General features: G+C 33.5%; 1 protein-coding gene across 2 annotated transcripts; it reads left to right on the top strand.

Annotated features, from left to right (window-relative positions):
* The first annotated feature begins 340 nt into the window (after positions 1-340).
* Positions 341-22,994, top strand: LOC117331678 (ceramide kinase-like). 2 transcript variants are annotated; one of them, XR_004533625.1, is made up of 13 exons: positions 341-502; positions 6,542-6,817; positions 7,153-7,281; positions 8,482-8,545; positions 9,012-9,154; positions 9,435-9,509; positions 10,056-10,208; positions 10,729-10,834; positions 11,092-11,177; positions 11,514-11,719; positions 13,760-13,962; positions 14,607-20,096; positions 20,164-22,994. XR_004533625.1 is itself a non-coding variant. In XM_033890510.1 (12 exons), the coding sequence occupies exons 1-12, from the start codon at positions 352-354 to the stop codon at positions 14,707-14,709; spliced, it is 1,695 nt and encodes a 564-aa protein (XP_033746401.1). In that variant the 5' UTR covers positions 341-351; the 3' UTR covers positions 14,710-22,994. The 2 variants fall into 2 exon arrangements, 1 of the variants encoding a protein (XP_033746401.1); XM_033890510.1 differs by having other exon boundaries at positions 14,607-22,994.
* The last annotated feature ends 214 nt before the right edge of the window (positions 22,995-23,208 follow it).

The raw sequence follows: 23,208 nt of genomic DNA, 5'->3' as shown, positions 1-23,208 counted from the left end.
AGTTTCACACGTTATAAAATGAAAATCTAACCATTTGGTCCCTTTAAAGTCCCTTTAACTCTGCGAACAATAATTTGTAACGGTAACATTTTGTGACTGCACCACTTATTTTGTTTATATGCCTGAATGCCTTTTTGTCCTAATAAATGTTATTATTTCCGCCATCATTTACTCTTCTACAAGACTATTAAATATTGCACGGGTTGAATCTATATTTGTGGTTCAGTTAGGTATAATACACCGTGAGTACAATATTGCACCGACTGACCCGAATTGGTGGTTCACTTACTTGTGACGAGTGATATATTGTACGCATGCGTATTGATCTACAGAAAAGACATTGGAGATGAAATGGCAGAAGACGACGAAAATGCGACTTTCCAATCCACACTAGAGATCCATGGCGCAGCTCACCAGGTCAAACTCACTCCGACACACATTTTCTGGGAAAACATCTATAATCGGCAACCAGCAAAATGCCAACAGGAGGAGCCATTATTTCGTAAGTGACTGAAAACCGCAAGAGGAAAAATGTAAACAAAGATTTGGTCTCAGGTCAGTTATTGCTGTCAGTCGGGTCTTACCTGTCAAGCTGAGCTACGCTGGTCATCTTCATAATAGGAATGCGGCAATGTTATTAAAGCAAACTTATGTAAAATAGTATAAATATGTGTGTGCATGGAATTGGTGATAATCCGGTCCGTTCATTGATTTACTTTAAGGAAGTTACGAGGAGACGAGATCGATGTCCTGAAATCCGGGTCGTTTCTCCCTCAATCCCGTTCGCCCTAGTAGGTTGTTTCGCCTTTATAAACTTTTCGAACGGGATTTAGGGTGAAACGACCCTTAGGGCGAACGGGATTTAGAGCGAAACGACCCGTCATCTGACTGCCCATGTCATGAAATATAGTGTCTAGATCTGGCGTTTGGACGATACAGAAAGATTTTTAATGTTAGGCTACAGTAATATGTTATTAGAATAATAGTGACAGGTGGTGGAAGTTACGATGCTGATATAAAAGTGAATGCTTTGCTACTGTTAAAGTGAGCAAAAACATTTGGCGCTTTTTACATCGTAGTCAGATAATTAGGTTGGGGAAAACTTCCAAATTGCATGCATGTGATACTAACGCGCATATTATATAATTATATGCCTAGATTGCTGCAGTTGCATTGGATTATGGATTTGTTTCTAAAAATAGCCAAAATCGCTTAAACAGTAAATTTTGCTATACATTATTTAATGGCAAATTAATTCACACAATGATAGCTAGTGGATACGCTACACTATGTACTATGCCAACACATGTACATGGTCTACTAAGCCTCGTCTGTTAATTATCATACCCGTGAATTGGATGTACATAACGACAGACAAGCTTAAGGCTAGTACCTAATAGTACATGTACATGTGCTTGCACTGAAATGATTAACGTGACCATCATAATAATATTCCCTATGAAAATTATCATGTAAAAGTAAAAGATAAACACAGGATTATTCTAAATTTTTATTGACAATTGATCAACAGTCTCCAGTAAAGAGCATGTATACATATAGTACTCGACCACTTTTCCTAATTTCATATCTTATTCCAGATATCACACAACTTGGACCAGCCGGTCACAATATATTACAATTTGTCAAAATAAAGGTTGTTGCTGAAAGTAATATAGCAAAGTTAAATATATTATCCCTCACAATTGGGCTCAACCCATGCATCCATTTGTCTCTGCATCCAGACTAAAATTGCAATCTAAAACCATTCAACTAATCTCAACCATAATTTGGACACAGTTCTGACAATCTGTATATGCTTCTTGCTCATGCAAAGTATCATTTCTATGCTTCTAGATCTGTTACCATGGAAATAAAAAGTCAGAAATACAAATTAAGTGTTTGCAAGCCAAGGTTTTCCCCAGCACTGTATATTGAAATCTGTTCAACTGATCTTCACAATATTTGTTGACATACTAATTGTGCCATTTGCTATCAATGAAATTTCGTTTTTGATATACTAATTGTGCCATTTGCTATCAATGAAATTTCGTTTTTGATATTTCTTTGTAACCATGGAAAAACAAAAGGAATAAAAAGAAATATGTTTAAAAGTAGTCATGATCAATGCCCAAGCAAATTACAATATCCTGATTAAATGTAACAAAGAGTGTCTGTATCCCTATATAGCTAAAAAAAAAAAAAAATAATAAAATGGCATTGAATGAAATTGACAATAAACATCATAATGATAGTAAATGAATCTGAAATTAGGTAATGGGATGGAGTGTTATCTCAACACTGCAGACATTAGTTGTCCAAAGTCCTTGTTACTCTCTCACTGAATATTTATGAAACTTGGTACTCATGACCTAAAGTAGTTAATGTGTGCATGCAATTGATTTTTCATGTTGATTATTTTCCTGTTAGTTACTAGTATGCCTTCTTGAATTATGATGATGCCATTGGATGGCTTTTTTATGTGAGAACCAAACAGGGAGAAGTTAGTCTTGATTATGATTTAGAATGAAGTATAGATCAGATGACGATAAAATCTCAATGGAGGAAATCTCCAGCTATTCGTATCAACACTCTACAGTCTGTAAATCAGCTTTACCAGACCCAATAATTAAAAAAGGTTAGATTACCTTATAATTGAAAAAGGTTAGATTACCCAATAATTGAAAAAGGTTAGATTATGTAATTCCAAGAACAGAATCAAACAAAATGTTATTAAAATGACTAAGATTTATTTCCACATATGTTGGAATCATTGATTTTAATAATCCATATTTGTGCGTCAATATCATATAAAAATGAGTTATTACACACAGTTTTCATTAGCCTTTTAAATTTGTCTGTTGTCGGTTAAAGGAATAAATGCTACATTGGCATAATTAGATAGTAGATACATACATTGTATATACATGTACATATCTAGTCTACCATGTTGACAAAGTGTTTGTTCTCTACTATAAGTTTAATTTATGTAATCTTGTTTGATGTTTTGTGTCCTTTATAATGTAAATGTAGATCTAGATAGGTTCAGCAATATGATCATGACAGATTGATTTATCTGTACTGTCGCTTATACTACGTACTTCACCTATCATAAACAGCTGTATACCCGATATATATATATACAGTATATATATATCCAGCAAACTTTAAATTTGGATATATTGATAATGAACCATGCTGTCAGTGCTAACTACAGTAGACCCTTATATGATTAAATATTGATGAAATGTTTCATACAAGGTGCCGGCTGGTATATATTTAGAAGGCTAATAGTAATTGTCAAGGGATATGTGGTATAAAACAGAAATTACATTTAATAACCGAAACTTATGTTGTAATATGGTGTTAACAAAATATGGATTATCAACTGAAACTACATGTTCATTGTATTTAAACCCTTTATATAAATGCAAAAATGTTGTATGTTCCTGACAAGATAGTATTGATTTCTTGATCCATATGTTGACCCTGGCCTGCTGACGTATAAATCATATATGGGTAGTGTTTAAATTAGATAGTTAAAGTTAGATATATGTGCCTTGTGTAAACATTGTATTTTTCCTTTGTGTTTATACAGGAAAAGCTTTTCAAATAAACTTTATGGACTAGTAATGTATACGCAATGTTAATGAGATACACACATGTATAGTTCTACCATAAAATTTGTTAAAAAATACATGTATATGGGATTGCCTTTACACATTTTATCCTGGTGTAGACTGATACATATACTGGTATATATATTGCCATCTATTTTTACTTTTAAATTAGTGTTATAAAGTTGCTATATGTTATTTTCAATAAAGCATCAGAGGGATCAATATATTGAATTACTGTGTATACATAGTCCCTGTTCCTATTGATACCCTGTGCAACAGGATACAGCTAGTGATACAATCATGTGCATGTCTAGATCTGGAGGACAATTTTAATGTATAATCAGTCAGCTGTATGTAAAAGTATTTCCTATTATATAATTGGCTACATGCATATGGGTACAATCATGTACATGTAAACGTAGCTGTAGTCTAGATCTGTTATGTGGGGCATGAAAACTAGAATTTTAAAATTAAAATTGTAAAAATAAAACAAATTTAGAATAATTAAATACACCCAATGAGTCATTCTATACAGTCAGTAAATATACTAAAGTTAATGGTGATAAAACATACTGCTTATATTAATACATAATTGCATTAAAGCGTACAAGCATCTCATTAGATAGTACCTGAGGGTTAATGTTTAATTCAGTAGATTTGCACATGCCCCTGGCCATAAAACTAAAGGAAATGTGGTGTGGTGTTATATTTGTCTGTATGCTGTAAAGGGGGCCATGATAGCTCAGTTGGGTGAAGATACATGGTTTGACATTCCCTACCCTTGTCAGTTTGTATTTCTCCAGAAGCCGAGAAGCTGGCTACTCTGTACATGTGCTGTTGTGTTTGTGCCCTTATTAATTGACCCTAATTGCTCTGGATGGCATGTGATCACTGGCCTCTTGTATGTTGTTCATTGATGAAAAGGTTGTCATCAATAACTACAAGGAGACCCCACCTTGTTCTCTTAACCCTGATCATGATTATTCACAGGGCAATAAATGCAGCAAACAAACAAGTCGTCTTTACCAAAAACATTGCCCATGCTGTACTGACTTCCTTTTAATTACATGATACATAAATTAAAAAAAAAAAAAAAAAAAGCTTGTCAGACCTCTGGTACAATAATCAGAGCATCATGCAATCATGTACAACATTCTTTTCCGATACATATATATATATATAAACGGTACACGGCTTGAAAACGTTAGCGATATTCAACCGGAATTGTCTTGTTGTGTCATTTATGTTTACATATTTAAGCGATACACAATGTCACCATCAAGTTGAACTATATATATATATATATTTTATGAATTGTAATTAGGGCTCTGCATCAAAAAGGGGGGGGGGGGGGGGGTACCCTGATCATGATGCCTACATCTTAAAAATTGTTCAAGATTAATTTGTGAAACTAAAATGGAAGATTAATATTTTGCCACATTTTAATAGTCAAGTTGAGTTTTTTTGTTTTTTTCCCCCATATTTTCCTATGCCTTGGAAACTAACTAGCAAAAACCTTAATCTTCCTGTTTCCATGATAAAGTTTTAAAAATAACTTAATGAAAATCAATTTATACATCAATCTTGTGGTCTAGCATGCAGTCCCTTTTGCTTTTCTAATGATTGGATTTTCATTATCCATGATTTTTCTGTTAACAGAAAAATTAATTAGGTTATAGCTTTCATTTCATAATATATTTAACTGACATGTCTCCTAGGCGCTAAAACACTAAACTGGTCAATAATTTTGCTTTGTTGCTCTGATAATATATTGTGATTTTTCCATCCCCTTTCTCTCCCTGTTTTGTCTATTTATCTTTCTATTTATGTATGTCAATACTGTCTGTATGTCTGTGTCTCTGTTTAGTCTGTCTGTGTCTTTCGGTCTAAGTAGGTTGGTGTTAGTCTATGTATCTGTTTGTCTGTATATGTCTGTCAGTCTTTCTGTATATGTCTGTGTCTCTGTTTAGTCTGTCTGTGTCTTTTTGTCTAAGTAGGTTGGTGTTGTTAGTCTATGTATCTGTCTGTCTGTGTGTATGTCTGTCAGTCTTTCTGTATATGTCTGTGTCTCTGTTTAGTCTGTCTGTATCTTTCTGTCTAAGTAGGTTGGTGTTGGTTTATGTATCTGTCTGGCTGTGTGTATGTCTGTCTGTTTGTCTGTACATGGATGAATAGCAGGATAATAGAAACAGAATGTGTGTTTAATATGCATTTTCTTATATATGTATGTATACAATAATATATACAACATGTGTAGTATGTGTGCACTTGTATGGGTATATTTGAGTTGTAGTAGGTGCGGTATGTGGATATGTTTTCATGTAAGTGCTGTGTGTACATGCCAATGGATGGATATCAAAATAGTACATTTATGTGTAGTAAAGCATGTGTGCTCATTGTCATATGCAATAGTTAGTATATGACTATCTGTAGTACGTATGAACATGTATATGTGTATAGTATTGTGTACATGTATGTATATGTACTAGAACATTCATGTGTGTGGGAAGGTGTTTGCGTGGGGTGTGTCATTCTCATTCATCAGAGTTACTTCCCTTCGTTTCATATGTCACTCGGTATAGCGTAGCTTGCGTAGCTTAGCAGACTCTGGGGGGCGAGAATGGGTGTGTGTTGGTGTGTATGTGTGTGTGTAAGCTTGTGCGTAGTAAATTATAATAGAAATACACATCAGTGCTGAAAGGTGTGAATGACCATAAAATGTAGATGTCTTGTGTTTGTTGATAATATATGTTTAACTGAATAAAATATAAATTACAAAATTTTTTTTTTTTTCTGTTAACATGGAAAAGAAATAGCCAAAATTATCGATACTGCTGTTTCAAGACCATGCCATTGCCACTTCCAATACATACCATATTGTTCTCCCTATACCCTGATATTATTGTATGTTTGTATTTCCCCAGGTCATTTTGCCCATTGTGTTCCAGTGAAGGAGATACTATGTGTAAATCCAACCTATGGAAAGTCGTACACTGATGACTTGAACCAAGACCAACGCAACCATGGGTCACCGGTCTATATTGAAATGCGGCCTCTCAAGCCACAGTCATTTACTCTCAACTATGTCAAACGGTCATCTCGCTTCAAATGGAAGGTGAAAACAATCACGTTTACCAGCAAGGAAGCCTACCTCTGTCAACAATGGGTGTTCAGAATCAGGAATGCCATCGACAAACTTGGTATATTATTGTTGAATTCTTCCAGGAACATAATATTAAAAACAGGGTTATATTTAGCTCTAATTATAACTACTTTTTGATTTCTTGTTTAACGTTTTGTTCAAAATGTCATATTTCAGAATATAGATTCATGTTTTGGCACAGCATACCAAGGAAGGGGTGAATTAGTGTCTAATTCATTTTAAAATTTAATGAAAAATTGTTAAAATGTTTTAGCACTGATCTACCAGAATGATAAATATCATTTAAATTATTTTCTTGAAAAATATTAAATAGATTATTTTCTAAGGAAAATGCAAACAAGTTTTTTTGTATTATGTATCTGTTTATTACAGGTTTGCCAAGACCAGAGAGCCTGTTGGTATTTGTGAACCCTTTTGGAGGGAAGAGACGTGGACCAAAAATTTATTCTGAGAAGGTGGCACCATTGTTTGAAATGGCAGGCATTCGTACAGATGTCATCAGTAAGTTAAATTTGAAAAATCTGCTGAATATTACAGTAATGCCTTCTAAAGTATGCTAAAATCATGTTTAACCTGAGGTGCTGGAAGAGGCAATTATGTTTTACTATATGATGAGAAGACATGATATATCACACACTCAATTAATATTCATTGGACTGATTTGATTTGTTAACTCAGTTGCATATTGCTGCAGAAAGCATTCTTCTTATAAAATCTTTTGCTACCTTGAATGATTTAAAAGCTGTTCATAAAGCTATATTATCAGATACATTTCTGTGTACTTGTATCCATAAGTAATCATGATATGAGAATATACTGATATTTTAAAGTTTCTTTTAACACTATATAGTTGGGAGGGGCCGCAGTGGCCAAGTGGTTAAGGTGTCCGACACTTTATCACTAGCCCTCCACCTCTGGGTTGCAGGTTCGAAACCTACGTGGGGCAGTTGCCAGGTATTGACCGTAGCCCGGTGAATTTTCTGCGGTTACTCTGGCTTTCCTCCACCTCCCAAACCTGCAACGTCCTTAAATGACCCTGGCTGTTAATAGGACGTTAAACAAAAACAAACAAACTATGTAGTTGGATATAAAAAATATATAAAAAAAAAAGAAAACAATTGTTTTTCGAAAATGATTTATTGTTACCACTTAAATTAAATTATATTGCAACCTTACAAAAGCCATGCACACACTCACCACCTGCATGCGTCTAGTACACAGTGGGGGCTGTCTTTGAATGACCATAGCTGTTGATAGGACGTGCGTCTAGTACACAGTGGGGGCTGTCTTTGAATGACCATAGCTGTTGATAGGACGTGCGTCTAGTACACAGTGGGGGCTGTCTTTGAATGACCATAGCTGTTGATAGGACGTGCGTCTAGTACACAGTGGGGGCTGTCTTTGAATGACCATAGCTGTTGATAGGACGTGCGTCTAGTACACAGTGGGGGCTGTCTTTGAATGACCATAGCTGTTGATAGGACGTGCGTCTAGTACACAGTGGGGGCTGTCTTTGAATGACCATAGCTGTTGATAGGACGTTAACAATCAAATATTAAAACCAAAAGTGATAAATGTATCTGAGGTGTATGTCTCAGTATTGATGAGTGATGTTTGCTTGTCATTATATCAGGCACTTAGATAAGATGGCCTGATGGTGTTATTACACTGTAAAATAAGTAATGCGTGATTGTTTTATAGTTACCCAGAGACAGAACCATGCCAGAGATATTCTACAGACCTACGACTTATCCCGTGTGGATGGGTGAGTTATATACAATTATACACAATTGGTTTGGGATGATGGGATTTATGGTCACAGCTGTCTTCATCTGAAATCATGTCATGAAAATTTAAAAATTATGAACTGTTAAATATAAATATTTGTACAAGGCTTAAGATTCCTTCTTTTCCCGCATTTGTTTTATCTATTTTGATAGAATTTATAAATCCATCTTGTATTAAGATTTGAATTTTGTTTTTTGCTATAGAACATGTTTACAGAAATATACCCAAGAACAAGACTATTGCGGAGCTATTTGTAAACATCTCTTTATTTTACCAGTAGTTTGTGTGTATTAAGACTGTATATGGTAGATTTTCTTGTTCAGTGACTTATAAGTTAACATCTAGGTATTTTATGTAAGTCACTGCTAAATCATATTGAAATTGAGATAGAAGAATTAGAAAAACTGCTTCATTACCTCTACTGACTCATGTTTATCTAACAGTGTGATATGTGTGGGAGGTGACGGCATGTTTGCTGAGTTACTTAATGGTCTGATAGATCGAAAGAACAGGGAATTGGGGCTACCGCAGTGTAAAGACCAGGTACCAGCATCACCAGAGCTTCGTATTGGAGTCATCCCAGCTGGTGAGTCTTATCACTATGATCAAATGAGTCATCTAACTCAGGAGATCGAGAGATTATATGTCATGTAGATTACAACTTATCTATAAGCTATTCGACATGTTAACAAGTGATTCCTGATTGGAAAGACAAATTATATGACATCTTTCTTATAATACAATGATGATAGACACAATATATAATGAGACTCGGACCTACATTGTTGAAGTTAAGGGACCTTTTTCTCCAAGGAATTTTTCTGTGGTATTATTACATTTACCATTGTCTTTACTGTGTTTGACAGGATCAACCGATGCCGTTGTTTACACGACCATTGGTATCAATGACCCAGTGACCTCTGCTCTCCACATCATTGTCGGTAGGTATAAAACTATTCCATCTTTGACCTTTTGCCTGTCTGGGTGCACTTCATACAGTTTTAATTTGCTAAATACCTTCATTATATTATCCTGTTGGGAGATGTGATTTAAATTACAGTACCTGTGAATATTTTTTTTATTTTAAGGCACTCAAATTTTAGTGCATCACTGAATTTATACAAAAGTGAACCCAAAATAATTGCCTTGATAATAAATATTAAAAAAAAAAGTATTTTTTGATCATAATTTAGCAAATCACTAAAATTGGATTACTGCTGAAATATGTACTTTTACAGTGATCTATAATTGTATTTATGTAGGTGACAGTACAGGATTGAATGTAATCTATAATTGTATTTATGTAGATGACAGTACAGGATTGAATGTAATGTATAATTGTATTTATGTAGGTGACAGTACAGGTTTGGATGTAATCTATAATTGTATTTATGTAGGTGACAGTACAGGATTGGATGTAATCTATAATTGTATTTATGTAGGTGACAGTACAGGATTGGATGTAATGTATAATTGTATTTATGTAGGTGACAGTACAGGTTTGGATGTAGCTGGGGTGTACTCAGCAGAACAACTGATGCGTTACAATGTGACCATGTTGTCCTATGGGTACTATGGTGACATGTTGAAAGACAGTGAAAAGAATAGATGGATGGGACCAAAGCGATACCATGTATCAGGTAATGAGCTAGAGTAGCAAAATAAGGGCAAGTGAACTTATGCTTTGGTGCGACATCTGTTGTCTGTCTGTCTCCCTTTATGACAACTTCTTATTAATAACCTAGAGGCTCAGAGGCCTAATATTGGACCTGTATCATGCTGAGATGAATGGATATCAAGCTTGTTCCAATGAATGACTTTGACCTACTTTAAAGGTCGCAATTTGGAAATGCACTAAAATCTTTAAATGATGACTCAATGTATTCTTACTTATGTTTTATCTCAATATTTTATATTTGCATAATGTCGTAATCAGCTGAGTAAAGTTACATTAGACGCAGATGACCAATTCAGACTCCTTTGGCCTCTTGCTAAATTTAATTGTTTTCAGGGTACAGTGCATCCAGATATACATTTTACAAACGCTTTGTTGCAAGTCTTTGACTTAATAATTGTCAGCTTGTTAGCCCAACATCAATAAATGGTGGCTCTCGGGTAGCTTGAAACTGATTTAATAGTTGGTTGCTCTTCTCCTTTTAGGTGTGAAGAAATTTCTCGGCAACAAATCTTACGAAGGTGAGGTATCCATACTGTTATCACCTAATTCAGATACAAGCCCCCGGGACAAGACTCCGTGTGTTTCTGGGTAGGTATTTTGTTGTTTCAGTCTTGTTATGTCAAAATTTTGTAATGCCAGAAATGTTTACCAACAAATAAACATAATAATAGTTCTCAAAATAAGAGAATGTATCTAGAGAGAAATATTAGTAATGAACTCTCATGATTTTAAATGGTTGGTTTATACCGACAGCTACCCTGATGGTTTAAGTTATTTCTGGAAATGATGCATCATCCTCCTTACATATCTTCTTCATATGAAAACATGATATCTTGTTTTTGTAGATGCAACGAATGCCGTCTTTCTCAGATGAGAGAAGAGGACATGGTGCCCACCAGAAATATGTCAGCGGTGTCTAGTGATGGGCCTGGTTAGTAGAATTTGGGAAAAGAATTAATGATAGATTTCCTCTCATTACAGGAGGTAGAAATTAACAGGCAAACATATTGTAGATGATTTATGTCAGATTGTATTCATTTACAATCTGGGTTAGCAACAGTCATACCAGAATGTTTAGTTTAAGCTTCTTGTCCCATTTTGAAGTGGAAACTTAAAACATTAATTAAATCAATACCTATATATAGGGCAAATATGCATTTCACAGGTGAAAAAAATAAGTACTTAGTGCAAAATGATGGATAAGATAACATTTGGTACTTTGATTTTGATTCAATTTGTTATCATTCACAAATGTTTCCTGTTGCAGGTTCAGATGGCTGGCACAGAATCAGGGGTCGATTTAAGGTGCTAAGCAGCTTCACCATGAGCTGTCGTAATGCTTTAACGCCCTATGGAATGGCCCCAGGGGCACATTTGGGAGATGGAACAACAGATTTGATGATTATATCTGATTGTTCAAGGGCTAAATTCCTAAAACACTTATTACGATGTCAAGATAAAAATGCTGATCATGTGAGTACCACAGAAAGTTCACGGCACATCACAGGGAAATTGTGTAACACATTCAATATTATATTTTTATCACAAGAAGCATTGATTTGGTCTTTCTGATCAAAGTTTTGAAATCTGATTCACTTAACAAATTAGATTTGGATTGAAAGATCCTAACACAAAGCCTATGATGATGAACATTTTTTAAAATTATTATTTTAATATACAGTCAAACCTCGATGATTCAAACTTCGTTGATTCAAATTTCTCACTGTATCAAACTTTTTGCTTGGTCCCGAATTTCCTCACAATATAACGCTACTAATGAACCTGTGTATGATTCGAATTTTTACAAATCAAAGTTTTCGATGTATCAAACTTTTTTCATGGACCGTCAGCTATGATATTATAGGTAATTGACATCTCATGATTCGAACAAAAAATTTACCTGTACTGAACACTGGACAGGTGTTTGTCGTGACCCCTGTGGCGAGATTTCACACCTCTCCCACAAATGCCCTGACTGACAATAGGGAAAACGATAACGTATTTTGTCTACTCCTAATCATGGGGTTAATTACTAATCAGACCCAATTTATAGATTAATTTGTATTTAGAAACAATGGCATTTAATAACTCCGGTATAACATACCGGTAGTCGTCTTTGATGATCTCCGCCGCCATAAAATCAGCGGTCGGTGAGTAAATTTTCTGGAACAGTTAAACAAGCGGATCAATTTTAAACACACACAATTAGCAATGTCTTCACCCATATTCAAAGTTTCACATTTAAAACTTATACATAAATATCCATGTAAATTGATTGTCATTCAATCATGCATTCTCCAACTAATCGGCATTCCGCATTTTATATGCACATAATGTTAACACATGTCTTCAGCAATAAAAATGTTAACGTAAATGTGCATTGTACTTCTTTTGCTTTATCTTTGAAAAGTGATATACATTTTTTGTAACCGATGCATAGTTTGTTTAATTAATAAAATGCTTAATTGATGAAAAAAATGGACATCTAGGATGAGAAGGCATGCCAATAGCAAATATTGCAAAATTAGGTCACTGAGACCTACTTTTTCAATAATTATATTAGGGCAACAGAAATGGACATCTAGGATGAGAAAGGCATGCTGATAGCTAATATGGCAAAATTAGGTCACTGGGACCTTTTTCAATAATTATATTATGGCAACAGAAATGGACATCTAGGATAAATGCATGCCAATAACTGATATTGCAAAATTAGGTCACTGTTACCTTCTTTTTCAATAATTATATTAGGCAATTATTTTGTCTAGATTGCCTCAATAAGTTGACAATGTACTGTAATGTCATTACTTCTTCAACTTAATATGTATATATATATCGAAATATTGCAAACATGGCATTCGACATTTTGATGATGATGAAAATGATGAAAACAAAAACTTGATGAATTTTGTTGAAGCTTCCTGTGGATGATCAGCACCGGACACAGATGGATTTCCATTGTGTTTGAAATAACTACATCATTCAAGATCTCCACCATTTTTTGCCATCTCCAGAATCACATTCTCCAGAAATTTTAACCTTACATTCTTTGAGATAGACCCTTGGTAATATACTGCCCACCAGCTATGCGGCTATCAGCCTCTAGTTGGTTCGTAGGGGGATGTAAAAAAATGATATGGGGCTATAATCACAGCAGGTGAGCGTTTAAGCCTATAGGCCTGTTGTTTTGTTGTGTTTGAGGTAAATTAACTAAACTTTTCGATGTGAGCCTGACAAACGACGATCAACACGAAGACACTGAGGACATGTAACGTTAACAGATATGGTCATTGTCAAGAAAACATTGATCTATGGTCAACCATGAATAATTTGAAGTCGTGCTGTTTCGAAGTTTTTCTGTTAGTCCCTTGAACTTTGAAACATCGAAGTTTGACTGTAATAGAAGTTGTCTCCCTTTTATCACTGAATATGATTGATATATATATATGATACATAATACGTTTTACATAATACGTTTTACATAATACGTTTTTTCATGAATTATTATTGCAGTTTGACTTCGACTTTGTCCAAGTATACCGAGTGAAAGAGTTTAGGTTCCGAAGCCTACATGATCAATGTGAGGATGTGGAGGATGGGAATCGGGCAGCAGGGCTGACCAGGATCAACCATTCCCAGGGTAATGCTTTCAACCCTAATATCAGTCTATGGAACTGTGATGGTGAAATCCTGGAAACAACCAACCTTCACATAAAGTAAGGACATGTTCAAGTATCTTTAATTAGATTCATCTTTTATATATACAAGGTTTATCTTTACACAAACATTATACGTAACAATGCCTATTCGGTACAGTGTGTATACATGTATACACTCAATTTTGATAGACGAAATGTCCCATCAAACGATAATATAAAGTTACCATTTCGTCACAGACATACAGTTAGACATGATTTTCGCTCACAGTCAGCCAGAGCTTGACAGAGACCAGTCGATCTTGAAACGTTGCAACGACACTTGTACACATTGTTACTTCTACTGTTTGTGTAAAGGTAAACCTTGTACATGTTTAAATGATCATATCAGTAAATTTTGAAAAAAAAAATCATGGTCTGTATCCAGCAATTTACCGCTGATTTCGTGTCTCACACTATCTGTAAGATCCTCCTTCAATGTTGTGCATATAGATGCTGTATTGGACAACAACTACATGTATTACACTAACTTGATCACATGATTATAGTGATTGCTGAATGTGTCACTGGCTTTTGTTGACATTCAATAAAATATCATTGTGGTTAATATTGATTTATACTTTAATCTCTAATATGTAAGCTTTAATTTTTTATTCCAAGCTCTGATTTCACGTGCACTGTTCTGTATGTTTTTGTATTTACAGAGTTCATTGTCAGTTGATCAAGATATTTGCCCGTGGAATAGAGGAGAATGAGATTAGTGTGCAGTGTCCATCTTGCTGTACCTCATGTGAGACGGACAGTTGACTGGAGATATCGTGATAAAAACCTGTGTATCTTTGTCTCAGGAAGAGGAAACATCATTGATTCATAGAAGCTTCATTAATGTATTGAAGAAAATTGAAAATTATTGAAAGAATGAAGAACAGGTATAAAAATAATTGCATATCTCCCATTTCAGTAGTACATAGACAAAAAAGTTCAACAAAAGTTTCTCATTGAAAAATCGAAATATATATAAATAAGTTATTTCACTGCTTCAACAAAGATTAGATTTTAATGGCAATGAAAAGGGGGACCTATAATTCTTCTTATCATTTTTACTTTTTGATAGACAAGAAATCTGTTGATTTGGGAAAAAGAATCAACATGACTAAATTATCATTGTGCTTGTCAGTTTCCAGAGTTAGAATTCAAATATGGTAGGCTATTATACAGTATGCAGCCACAGTTTGGTAATTTGTCTTTTTTTCTCTGTATAGATATGCAATTGAAGTAATACCTTAAATGGAATGAAATTAACTTTATATTTTCTTAAAAAAAAAAAATATTAAACAAATCAACAGGTTATTTCTGGAAAGTATGCAGGTTCATGTTTGATCATGTACAGACATAGATACTGGGTAATTAAGACCTGTGTTGTCTTTCATGATCCTTATCAAATTCTGTTGTTGTTTGATGTTGTCTACAGAAGATTTATTGTATTTGTAAATACTGAGCATACTCTAAACTCTATTTGATATCATGGAAATTGATGATTTGAGTGTATTGACATGATGTATTATACATTATTAATGTGTTAACATGTTTTGATATGGTGTATTAAAACTAGATTATACATCCTAGTTTAATGTAAAAATGTGATACTGAGCAATAATAGGAATTCAAAATGAAAGTAACAGATTTTTAAAGTCTCTGTTTTGAAATAAAAGAAAAATAAAATCTTATGTAAATTTTTCTTAATTAGGACCTTAACTGGCCTAGTGCTTACATTTTTATTCAATCATTCATTTCAGTGTTTTTTTTTTGTTGTTTTTTTTTTTTGCTTTTGTTATATTTATGTTCTGTATCTAATTTTGTGTAAAGGAAAGTTCATTTTTTCAGAACTAACTTAAGTTTAATTTTGTCAGTGTACTCAACACTCATAATTTAATATACAACCATGCTTAAGAACATATTTTTCATTCAAAATAACAGGGTATTTAAAAGTAATGAGCTCTCAAGTCAATTTTTGTTGTCTTGGATTTCTATTCTTAATGGTAAATATAGAAATTGATTCATAAATCCAACTTTAATCCACATAGATTTTTTTCCCCATTCTACATATAGAGAATTTATTAATGCTACTTATTATGAATGTGTCAGTTTTTCTATTAAGAACAAAACTATTTTGATAACTCATCGTGGACCGGTGCCTCCGATACTCATTTTTAGTGAAAAGATATCAGTTAAACTCCACTCATCATCAGTGAGAGTTTGGGACCAAGATACAGTATATACTAGTTCAGTCAAGTAGCTTTAATTTGGCTAGAACATATACAGTATATACTAGTTTAGTCAAGTAGTTTTAATTTGGCTAGAACATATACAGTATATACTAGTTCAGTCAAGTAGTTTTAATTTGGCTAGAACATATAGATTTTATATATATATTGGATGTTTATGTAATCAGAACTGGTCAGTGTTGATCACTATGGCCACCTACTTAAGAACACCCATCTAGAATTCAGATATCCAGAGGTAAAATCTCGTCCTGGTTTTCACACATTTCTGCATCTGTTACAAGTAAATTAAAAGGTTTGATTTTGCTTGAAAGAAGCACCTCTAATTTGCTTTCCTATCATTCATTTATAATAATACCAGTAATGCTTTTTCCTCTTGATAAACACTATCTATAAATATTATATACAATTAATGAACAATTACTATACTTAACATGACATGACTAATTGACAGTACAGGTCCAGATGACTTTATAGGATGTGTACTCTGTGTTGTATGCCTTATTAGGACTTTAGAAATCCATCTTACCGCTGGGATGATGTTGACAAGTATGATATAAGTGTGATACAATAATATGATAGAATATGGTTTCCATTTATTCTTTTATATTTGTTTACTCAGTAGACAGTAAATTTTCTGTCAATGCTGTTGTTAGACACAGGTTGAGATATTAAGACAGAATTAATAATTAACTTCAGAGCTGTACAGAAAAATGAAGCAGAAATCAAAAACAAATTATCAACTTACATTGTCCTGACAGCAGTCATTTGGTGTTACTGTGGCGGGAGTAAGTTTGTTTGGACAAAGTGATAGAGTGTTAGACTGAAGTCAGGATGGTGCTTAATGTAAGTAGGTAGTTATCAATGCTATTGATAACCAAAATGTGGCATCATTACTGCCATCATTTACTGATAAAAGATCAGTTCATCAAAGTTGGCATAGGCAAGTTTATATGTAGTGTGTAGAAAGGTACCACATACATGATGGATAGATTTATTTAACACTCTATATGTTTTTTATCTTTGGGTTTCAATATTCAACAAAACACTAATAGCAGAAATCAAAAACATTTCTAAACCAATGAAGCAAAGCGTTAAATTTTTTAAAATTTGTTTTAAATGTGAACACAGTGTGTCTTATTACTTTTGTATGTTAAATGTTGTTGTCACCTGTTGACCAGTTATTTCTAGTACAATATCTGGTTCACTACAACTGTTATAGTAGATCTTGTTTCAAGGGCTTAAGCATTTTCAATTAATCAAAGCAAACAATTATTTACACCCCATGGAGCTTCCATCTCCAAAATATCAGCATTTCTGTAGCTTTGAAGTTTATTTTACAACAATTGCCTAACAAGTGATGTAAGCTTATACTAATCACTTGTGTAAGTTTGAAGGGAAGGGGGTACCTGTGTACCTGGAGAAAATCATTTGGTTGGACAAGATTTCTCACATACTTCACAGGGTTATCCGGTGGTTGCTAGGGAAAAGATAAATCGATCTCACACAGGGGGGTAAAGACAGACGGCACGCCCTATATGACACTGCTCACAATAACGTAACAGCATCATTTAACGTTGAGTAACCAAGTCGTAAATGATGACGTCATCAATTTTGATGCACATTCCAAGAAGGATTGAAGATGGCGCTATGAAAAACTTTCATAAAAACTTATATTTGCTTGCAAGTATGTGAGAAAAATAATCAAAGATAGGTCTTTTTCCATGCACAAGGATATCTCAACCCTCATGTAAGAGTTTGGCTGGCCAGCACTCGGCAAGCCCCGTGCTACCTAGCCAAACTCTTACACTTGGGGTGAGATGTCCCTGTCCATGGAACAGACCCATGTTAGATTCTATTAATCTTTTCACCTCTGATTGTGGAATCAAACCCAGTTGTCTAGGTGAAAGGTATGTATGTTACCACGGTGCCACCTCACCACCCAGCTTTAGTGAGCAGTGTTAGGCTTTAGATAATAATCACTACGTGACATTAATGTTGGTGCTTCGTTACCTTTTAGTATTATATCTTGCTAGTTATCTGAGTCTAAATCAGTTTTCTTATAATGTTTGAGCTTTTGTAGAAATAATTTGAATACGATAGAGTAGATCTCGGTTATCCTAATCAGTTTTCTAATAATGAACGAGCTTTTGTAGAAATAATTTGCCTATGATGGAGTAGATCTCGATCATCTTCATCAGTTTTCTAATAATGTACGAGCTTTTGTAGAGATAATTTGACTATGATAGAGTAGATTCCTGTAATCTACTGCCACCAATGTCCGTTATGTCATAGATGTTATGATGGATTTTGTAACAGAGCGACACTGTTATATTGAGTTTATTAAACAAATTCATAAATTTTATTCAACACAAGCCTTTAGTGTCATACCAATATACATTTGTGTGTATGTATATCAAACTAGAAATTCATTGTGATATAAACAGGAATATAATATTCTATTAATTACGTAAACAAGAATTAAGTGGAAAACTTCCAGTTAATTTGCATATACAAGTACAATGTATATTATTTTTTTAAGACACTTGTGTGACATCATTATTTACAATGTCACTAGTGTTATAAATCAGTGTCATGCATTGTCTATGACATAGGGAGTATTACATATGGTAGAACAAACTAGTTATCTCAAATAGGAATTAATGAAAATTTAGGAAACTGAAATAATGGTGATAATCAAGATGGCAGGTAAAATAAGGGGCATTATATTATGCATCAAAATGCCATGTTTATATTTTTTGTGAATAGTAATTAGATATAATGGTAAAAATTCAACTGTCAAATTTTAGATATTGAGAAAATATTGTCAAAGGTCATCCTCAAGACATTATTGAGTCAGAGGCACATATGAGTTTGTTTGAGATAAATTTGATTATAATATTAAAATTTGACAACTATATACCAACATATCTCTGTACCCATATGTTAATGATTGTTTGATACTGTCATCTGTACGCGAGTGGTGCTGAGTCTTAGTTGTAGATTTCAAACAAAGCACATGTGTATTTGAGAAATTCTCCTTTGGCTATAATCCTGAGGAATTGATGTAATATATCCAATGGAGTGGATTTATAGGATATTCATTATTTACATAAGATGTGAAGTCACATGTTACTAGGAAATTTGTAGAAGCTATCCGCATCTTGTTCCATGATACTGAGAATATCACCATTAACACATGACACTTTAGTATTATGAGATACACCTGCAAAATTTTCATTGTACATTATGAATCTTTTCAGTGTACATTTAATGTTTTCATGGTGTTTTTTATTTAGTGTTAAATCTCTTTATTTAATAGAGATTTTTTTTTAAATTTTAGCAATCTATATGAACTTGTGAAATATTATTGTATTACATTCCTCAGTAACCACAATAGCAATGAATGTTGAAAAGATATCATATTGGTACAGTACTAAATGATAATATGTAGACGTAGTTGAAAAAATCTGACCAGTTATTTGTTCTGTACTTGGTAATTTACTGATGGTACAGTGTCTTAGATACATTTAGCCTGTGATCCGGAGAGAAATGTATTGACAGTATCTACAGTATGGTACAGTGTCTTAGATACATTTAGCCTGTGATCCGGAGAGAAATGTATTGACAGTATCTACGGTATGGTACAGTGTCTTAGATACATTTAGCCTGTGATCCGGAGAGAAATGTATTGACAGTATCTACAGTATGGTACAGTGTCTTAGATACATTTAGCCTGTGATCCGGAGAGAAATGTATTGACAGTATCTACAGTATGGTACAGTGTCTTAGATACATTTAGCCTGTGATCCGGAGAGAAATGTATTGACAGTATCTACGGTATGGTACAGTGTCTTAGATACATTTAGCCTGTGATCCGGAGAGAAATGTATTGACAGTATCTACGGTATGGTACAGTGTCTTAGATACATTTAGCCTGTGATCCGGAGAGAAATGTATTGATAGTATCTACAGTTAGCCATGTTACCAGATATTTCATGCTGTTTGCATTTTAATGTCATATAGCTTCATTGCGTGATTGTTTACAAGTAGACAAACAATATATGGAAAAGAGTAATATAATCTTTATATTGACATGATTAGTGTTTTTAAGTTAGAAGTTTTCTTGATCAATGCACGTTTGATAACTTAATCAATGCAGTAGATATTGGATGTTTACATAATGTTTATATGTATCATCAGTGTAATTAATGTTTTATATTCTGACAATGCAATTTACATCTATCATTATTATCTTAAAACTAATTAACATATGTATACAATATCATATCATTTGAATCAGCTCTAATGTAAGATTTTCTTTGGAGAAATATTTCTTTTAGATTCTACTTAAATAATGTACAGATCTTTCGTTTGCATAGCACATTTTTTTCTTATTCTAATGGGAAATTGGTTTTTAAGATTCATATTATTTGGAAGTGGAATCACTTTGTTGTCTATTTGTCAACAAACCAGTTTTATTCACATACTTGTTGATCTAGTTGCTCTTTTACTCATTAGCTGAAGCTTTAGTATTTTATTTGTGACAGTGGCAAACATTCAACTATGAAAGAAATCCTCAACAGGAAAGCTTTCTTTTAAAATTTTAGGTGGTTAACATATTTGGCCTTCTCCCTCGACTCTGGATGATTTCAAGTAAAATTTTTCAGCTAAGAAGGGAGACAACTCTTGCAAAAATGCAAGTTTTTGAAACAAACAACAAAAACTGATATTTTAACCAAAAGTGTTCTTGTACCATCATTAACTACAATTGTAGTCATGTATTATAATAGTTTTGAAAACAATCTAACATACATATTTTTATTAAAACTACACTAATTTTGCTAATGGTAAGTCTATACAACTAGTTCTTCAAGTAATGCTTGTTAGGGTTTGATTTGAATCATTTGATGCACATTGTTTTTGTTTTGTTTTTATCTTGTTGATTTTTCTATAGTGATTATTTAAATGCAAGTTTTGTTTTGTTTGGCAGATGGTGTCAAACCTATTGTGTATCTAATGTTGAGTTTCTAGCTGTGTATCTATATATATTGTAATTTTTGAACTGCAGTGTATTTTATTAGCCATGTACATGATTGTATATTTTGATAGCAATATAAGAAGAGTTTTGTCCACTAGACGGTATTTTTGAAATCTGATAATTTTTGATGTGTATGTCTTCTCTAAGGTTATAAAAATGATAATTTGATAAAAGAAAATTATAAAACATTTTGTGTTTTGGAAATACCTAGTTTACCAATACCTTTACATGCAATATCTTGGTATTTTAGATAAGTATGAGTGTAAGATCTGTATGCTATCATTGTAGACGTATGGTATGTCATATTTCTATGTACTTCTCTGAATGTAATGGAGGATTAGACTTCGTATACATCATCTGTAATATGTATTCACAAGATTTTATGAAGTAATAACATATAGATTGTAACATGTAACTTTCTGATTTCTCCGATTACAAGCCAATCAAAATACAGGTCTCTGTCATGGCTCAGTTTCATCAACATCTCTTAACTTAAAATTTTCCATATGAAAGCTTTGATTGGATGCCAGAAAAATCTTACTCAAGACATTTTTCTTAAATTCTATTAATGTTTTTTGTTAGAAAATCTTAAAGAATTTCCTTAAGTTAAAAATGTTAATGAAACCAGACCTGGGTAGTTAATCTGTATTGAGAATCTGTAAAGTAGGGTATTACTGCAAGCAGTCCCTCAAAAGAATTAATTCTACATGAACTCCACTTCAACAGCAAGATATATATACATGTATATAATAGATTACCTCCCAAAATAGGTTTGATCTCATAGCTGTTAGATATTCTACAAAACATGACTATTTATAATTATTTATTTTCAAATGGATGTACTGTGGATTTCAGCTTTTTAAAGAAGTGGTTCTATACTGTTAGTTACAACCTGATGTCTCTCAAAGCTATGTTGACATTCTGTACTTATAAAATATTTTGAATAGACAGGCTTCTACAACTACTGATCAAGCTGAAGGTCTTTTAAAATTTTATATTAGAACCTTTATAAAATTTGAAATTAAAAAAACAAAAAAAAAAAAACCAATGGCAAAAGTAACAATTACTACCCTTGGATTTATATGTTGTCAAATTTAATGCCTTCGCACATGGAGTGGAAGACTTAATCAAACAAGGTACCGGTTATATCTTATTTGTGTTTAGTATTTAGTATAAAATATAGGAAGTTAAGTTTGTGGTCAATGACCATATGGAACGGAAATGCATTCCATTGTTAAAAAAGCACAAACTCCTTACATTAGCATCACCTATATCACATTACAGCAGTGTTTATTATGCCTTTACAAAAGGAAGATGTTACAGCTGTATATGATCCTGAAGTGTAGGAACTGCCACTGCTTCATGTATCTCTGTCTTTATCCAGCATTTCCGCAATCTTGGAATATGTTACTGCTGTGGGGACAGAGATCTCGGAAATTTGTCAACATGGTACATAACGTGGCTTATTTCAGTTCATGCACATGATTGACACAGATCCTCATCCAGGGTCCGTGTATGTGTGGGGATCTGGGATGCACACCTGTGGGTTCGACTGAACATCAGTGGTCAGTTCCTCATGGTACTGCATGTAAGAGTGTAAAGAGGAGTAGTTAGATGTGTTGTATTGGCATAGGCGATTTAGACACTAGAACCTAAATTGTTCCCTAGATATTCTATTTAATATAATCAAGGTGTATCAATGTGAAGTGTTCAGTGATAATGAACTTAAAAGTAATGGCATAATTGAATAAAACAGAGAGAGAATTGAATATGTTGTGTGGTCTTTTTGATTAACTCTTTTGCATTTTGAACATTTTTGAAGTTGCTCAGTCCATGATACGTTGGAGAATTTGCTCTATTCCCAGTAAAACATTGAAACACTCCACGTTTGTGAAACCAACCACCATGAAAAAGTTACAATAAAAAACAGTTGATTTTTTCCTTCCATTTCATTACATATTTTCTATAATGATGTACTTAGTT

The sequence above is a fragment of the Pecten maximus genome, chromosome 7, assembly GCF_902652985.1.
Source record: "Pecten maximus chromosome 7, xPecMax1.1, whole genome shotgun sequence".
In the NCBI taxonomy this organism is placed as follows: Eukaryota; Metazoa; Mollusca; class Bivalvia; order Pectinida; family Pectinidae; genus Pecten; species Pecten maximus.
This window is presented reverse-complemented; position numbering and strand designations above follow the sequence as displayed.

What these genes read in the sequence shown, in the direction of transcription:
- LOC117331678 (XM_033890510.1), top strand. Translation starts at nt 352, where the DNA reads ATGGCAGAAGACGACGAAAATGCGACTTTCCAATCCACACTAGAGATC. An exon ending in GAATGCCATCGACAAACTTG is followed by an intron (nt 6,818 to 7,152) that starts GTATATTATTGT and finishes TGTTTATTACAG; the next exon opens with GTTTGCCAAGACCAGAGAGC. An exon ending in GACTTATCCCGTGTGGATGG is followed by an intron (nt 8,546 to 9,011) that starts GTGAGTTATATA and finishes TTTATCTAACAG; the next exon opens with TGTGATATGTGTGGGAGGTG.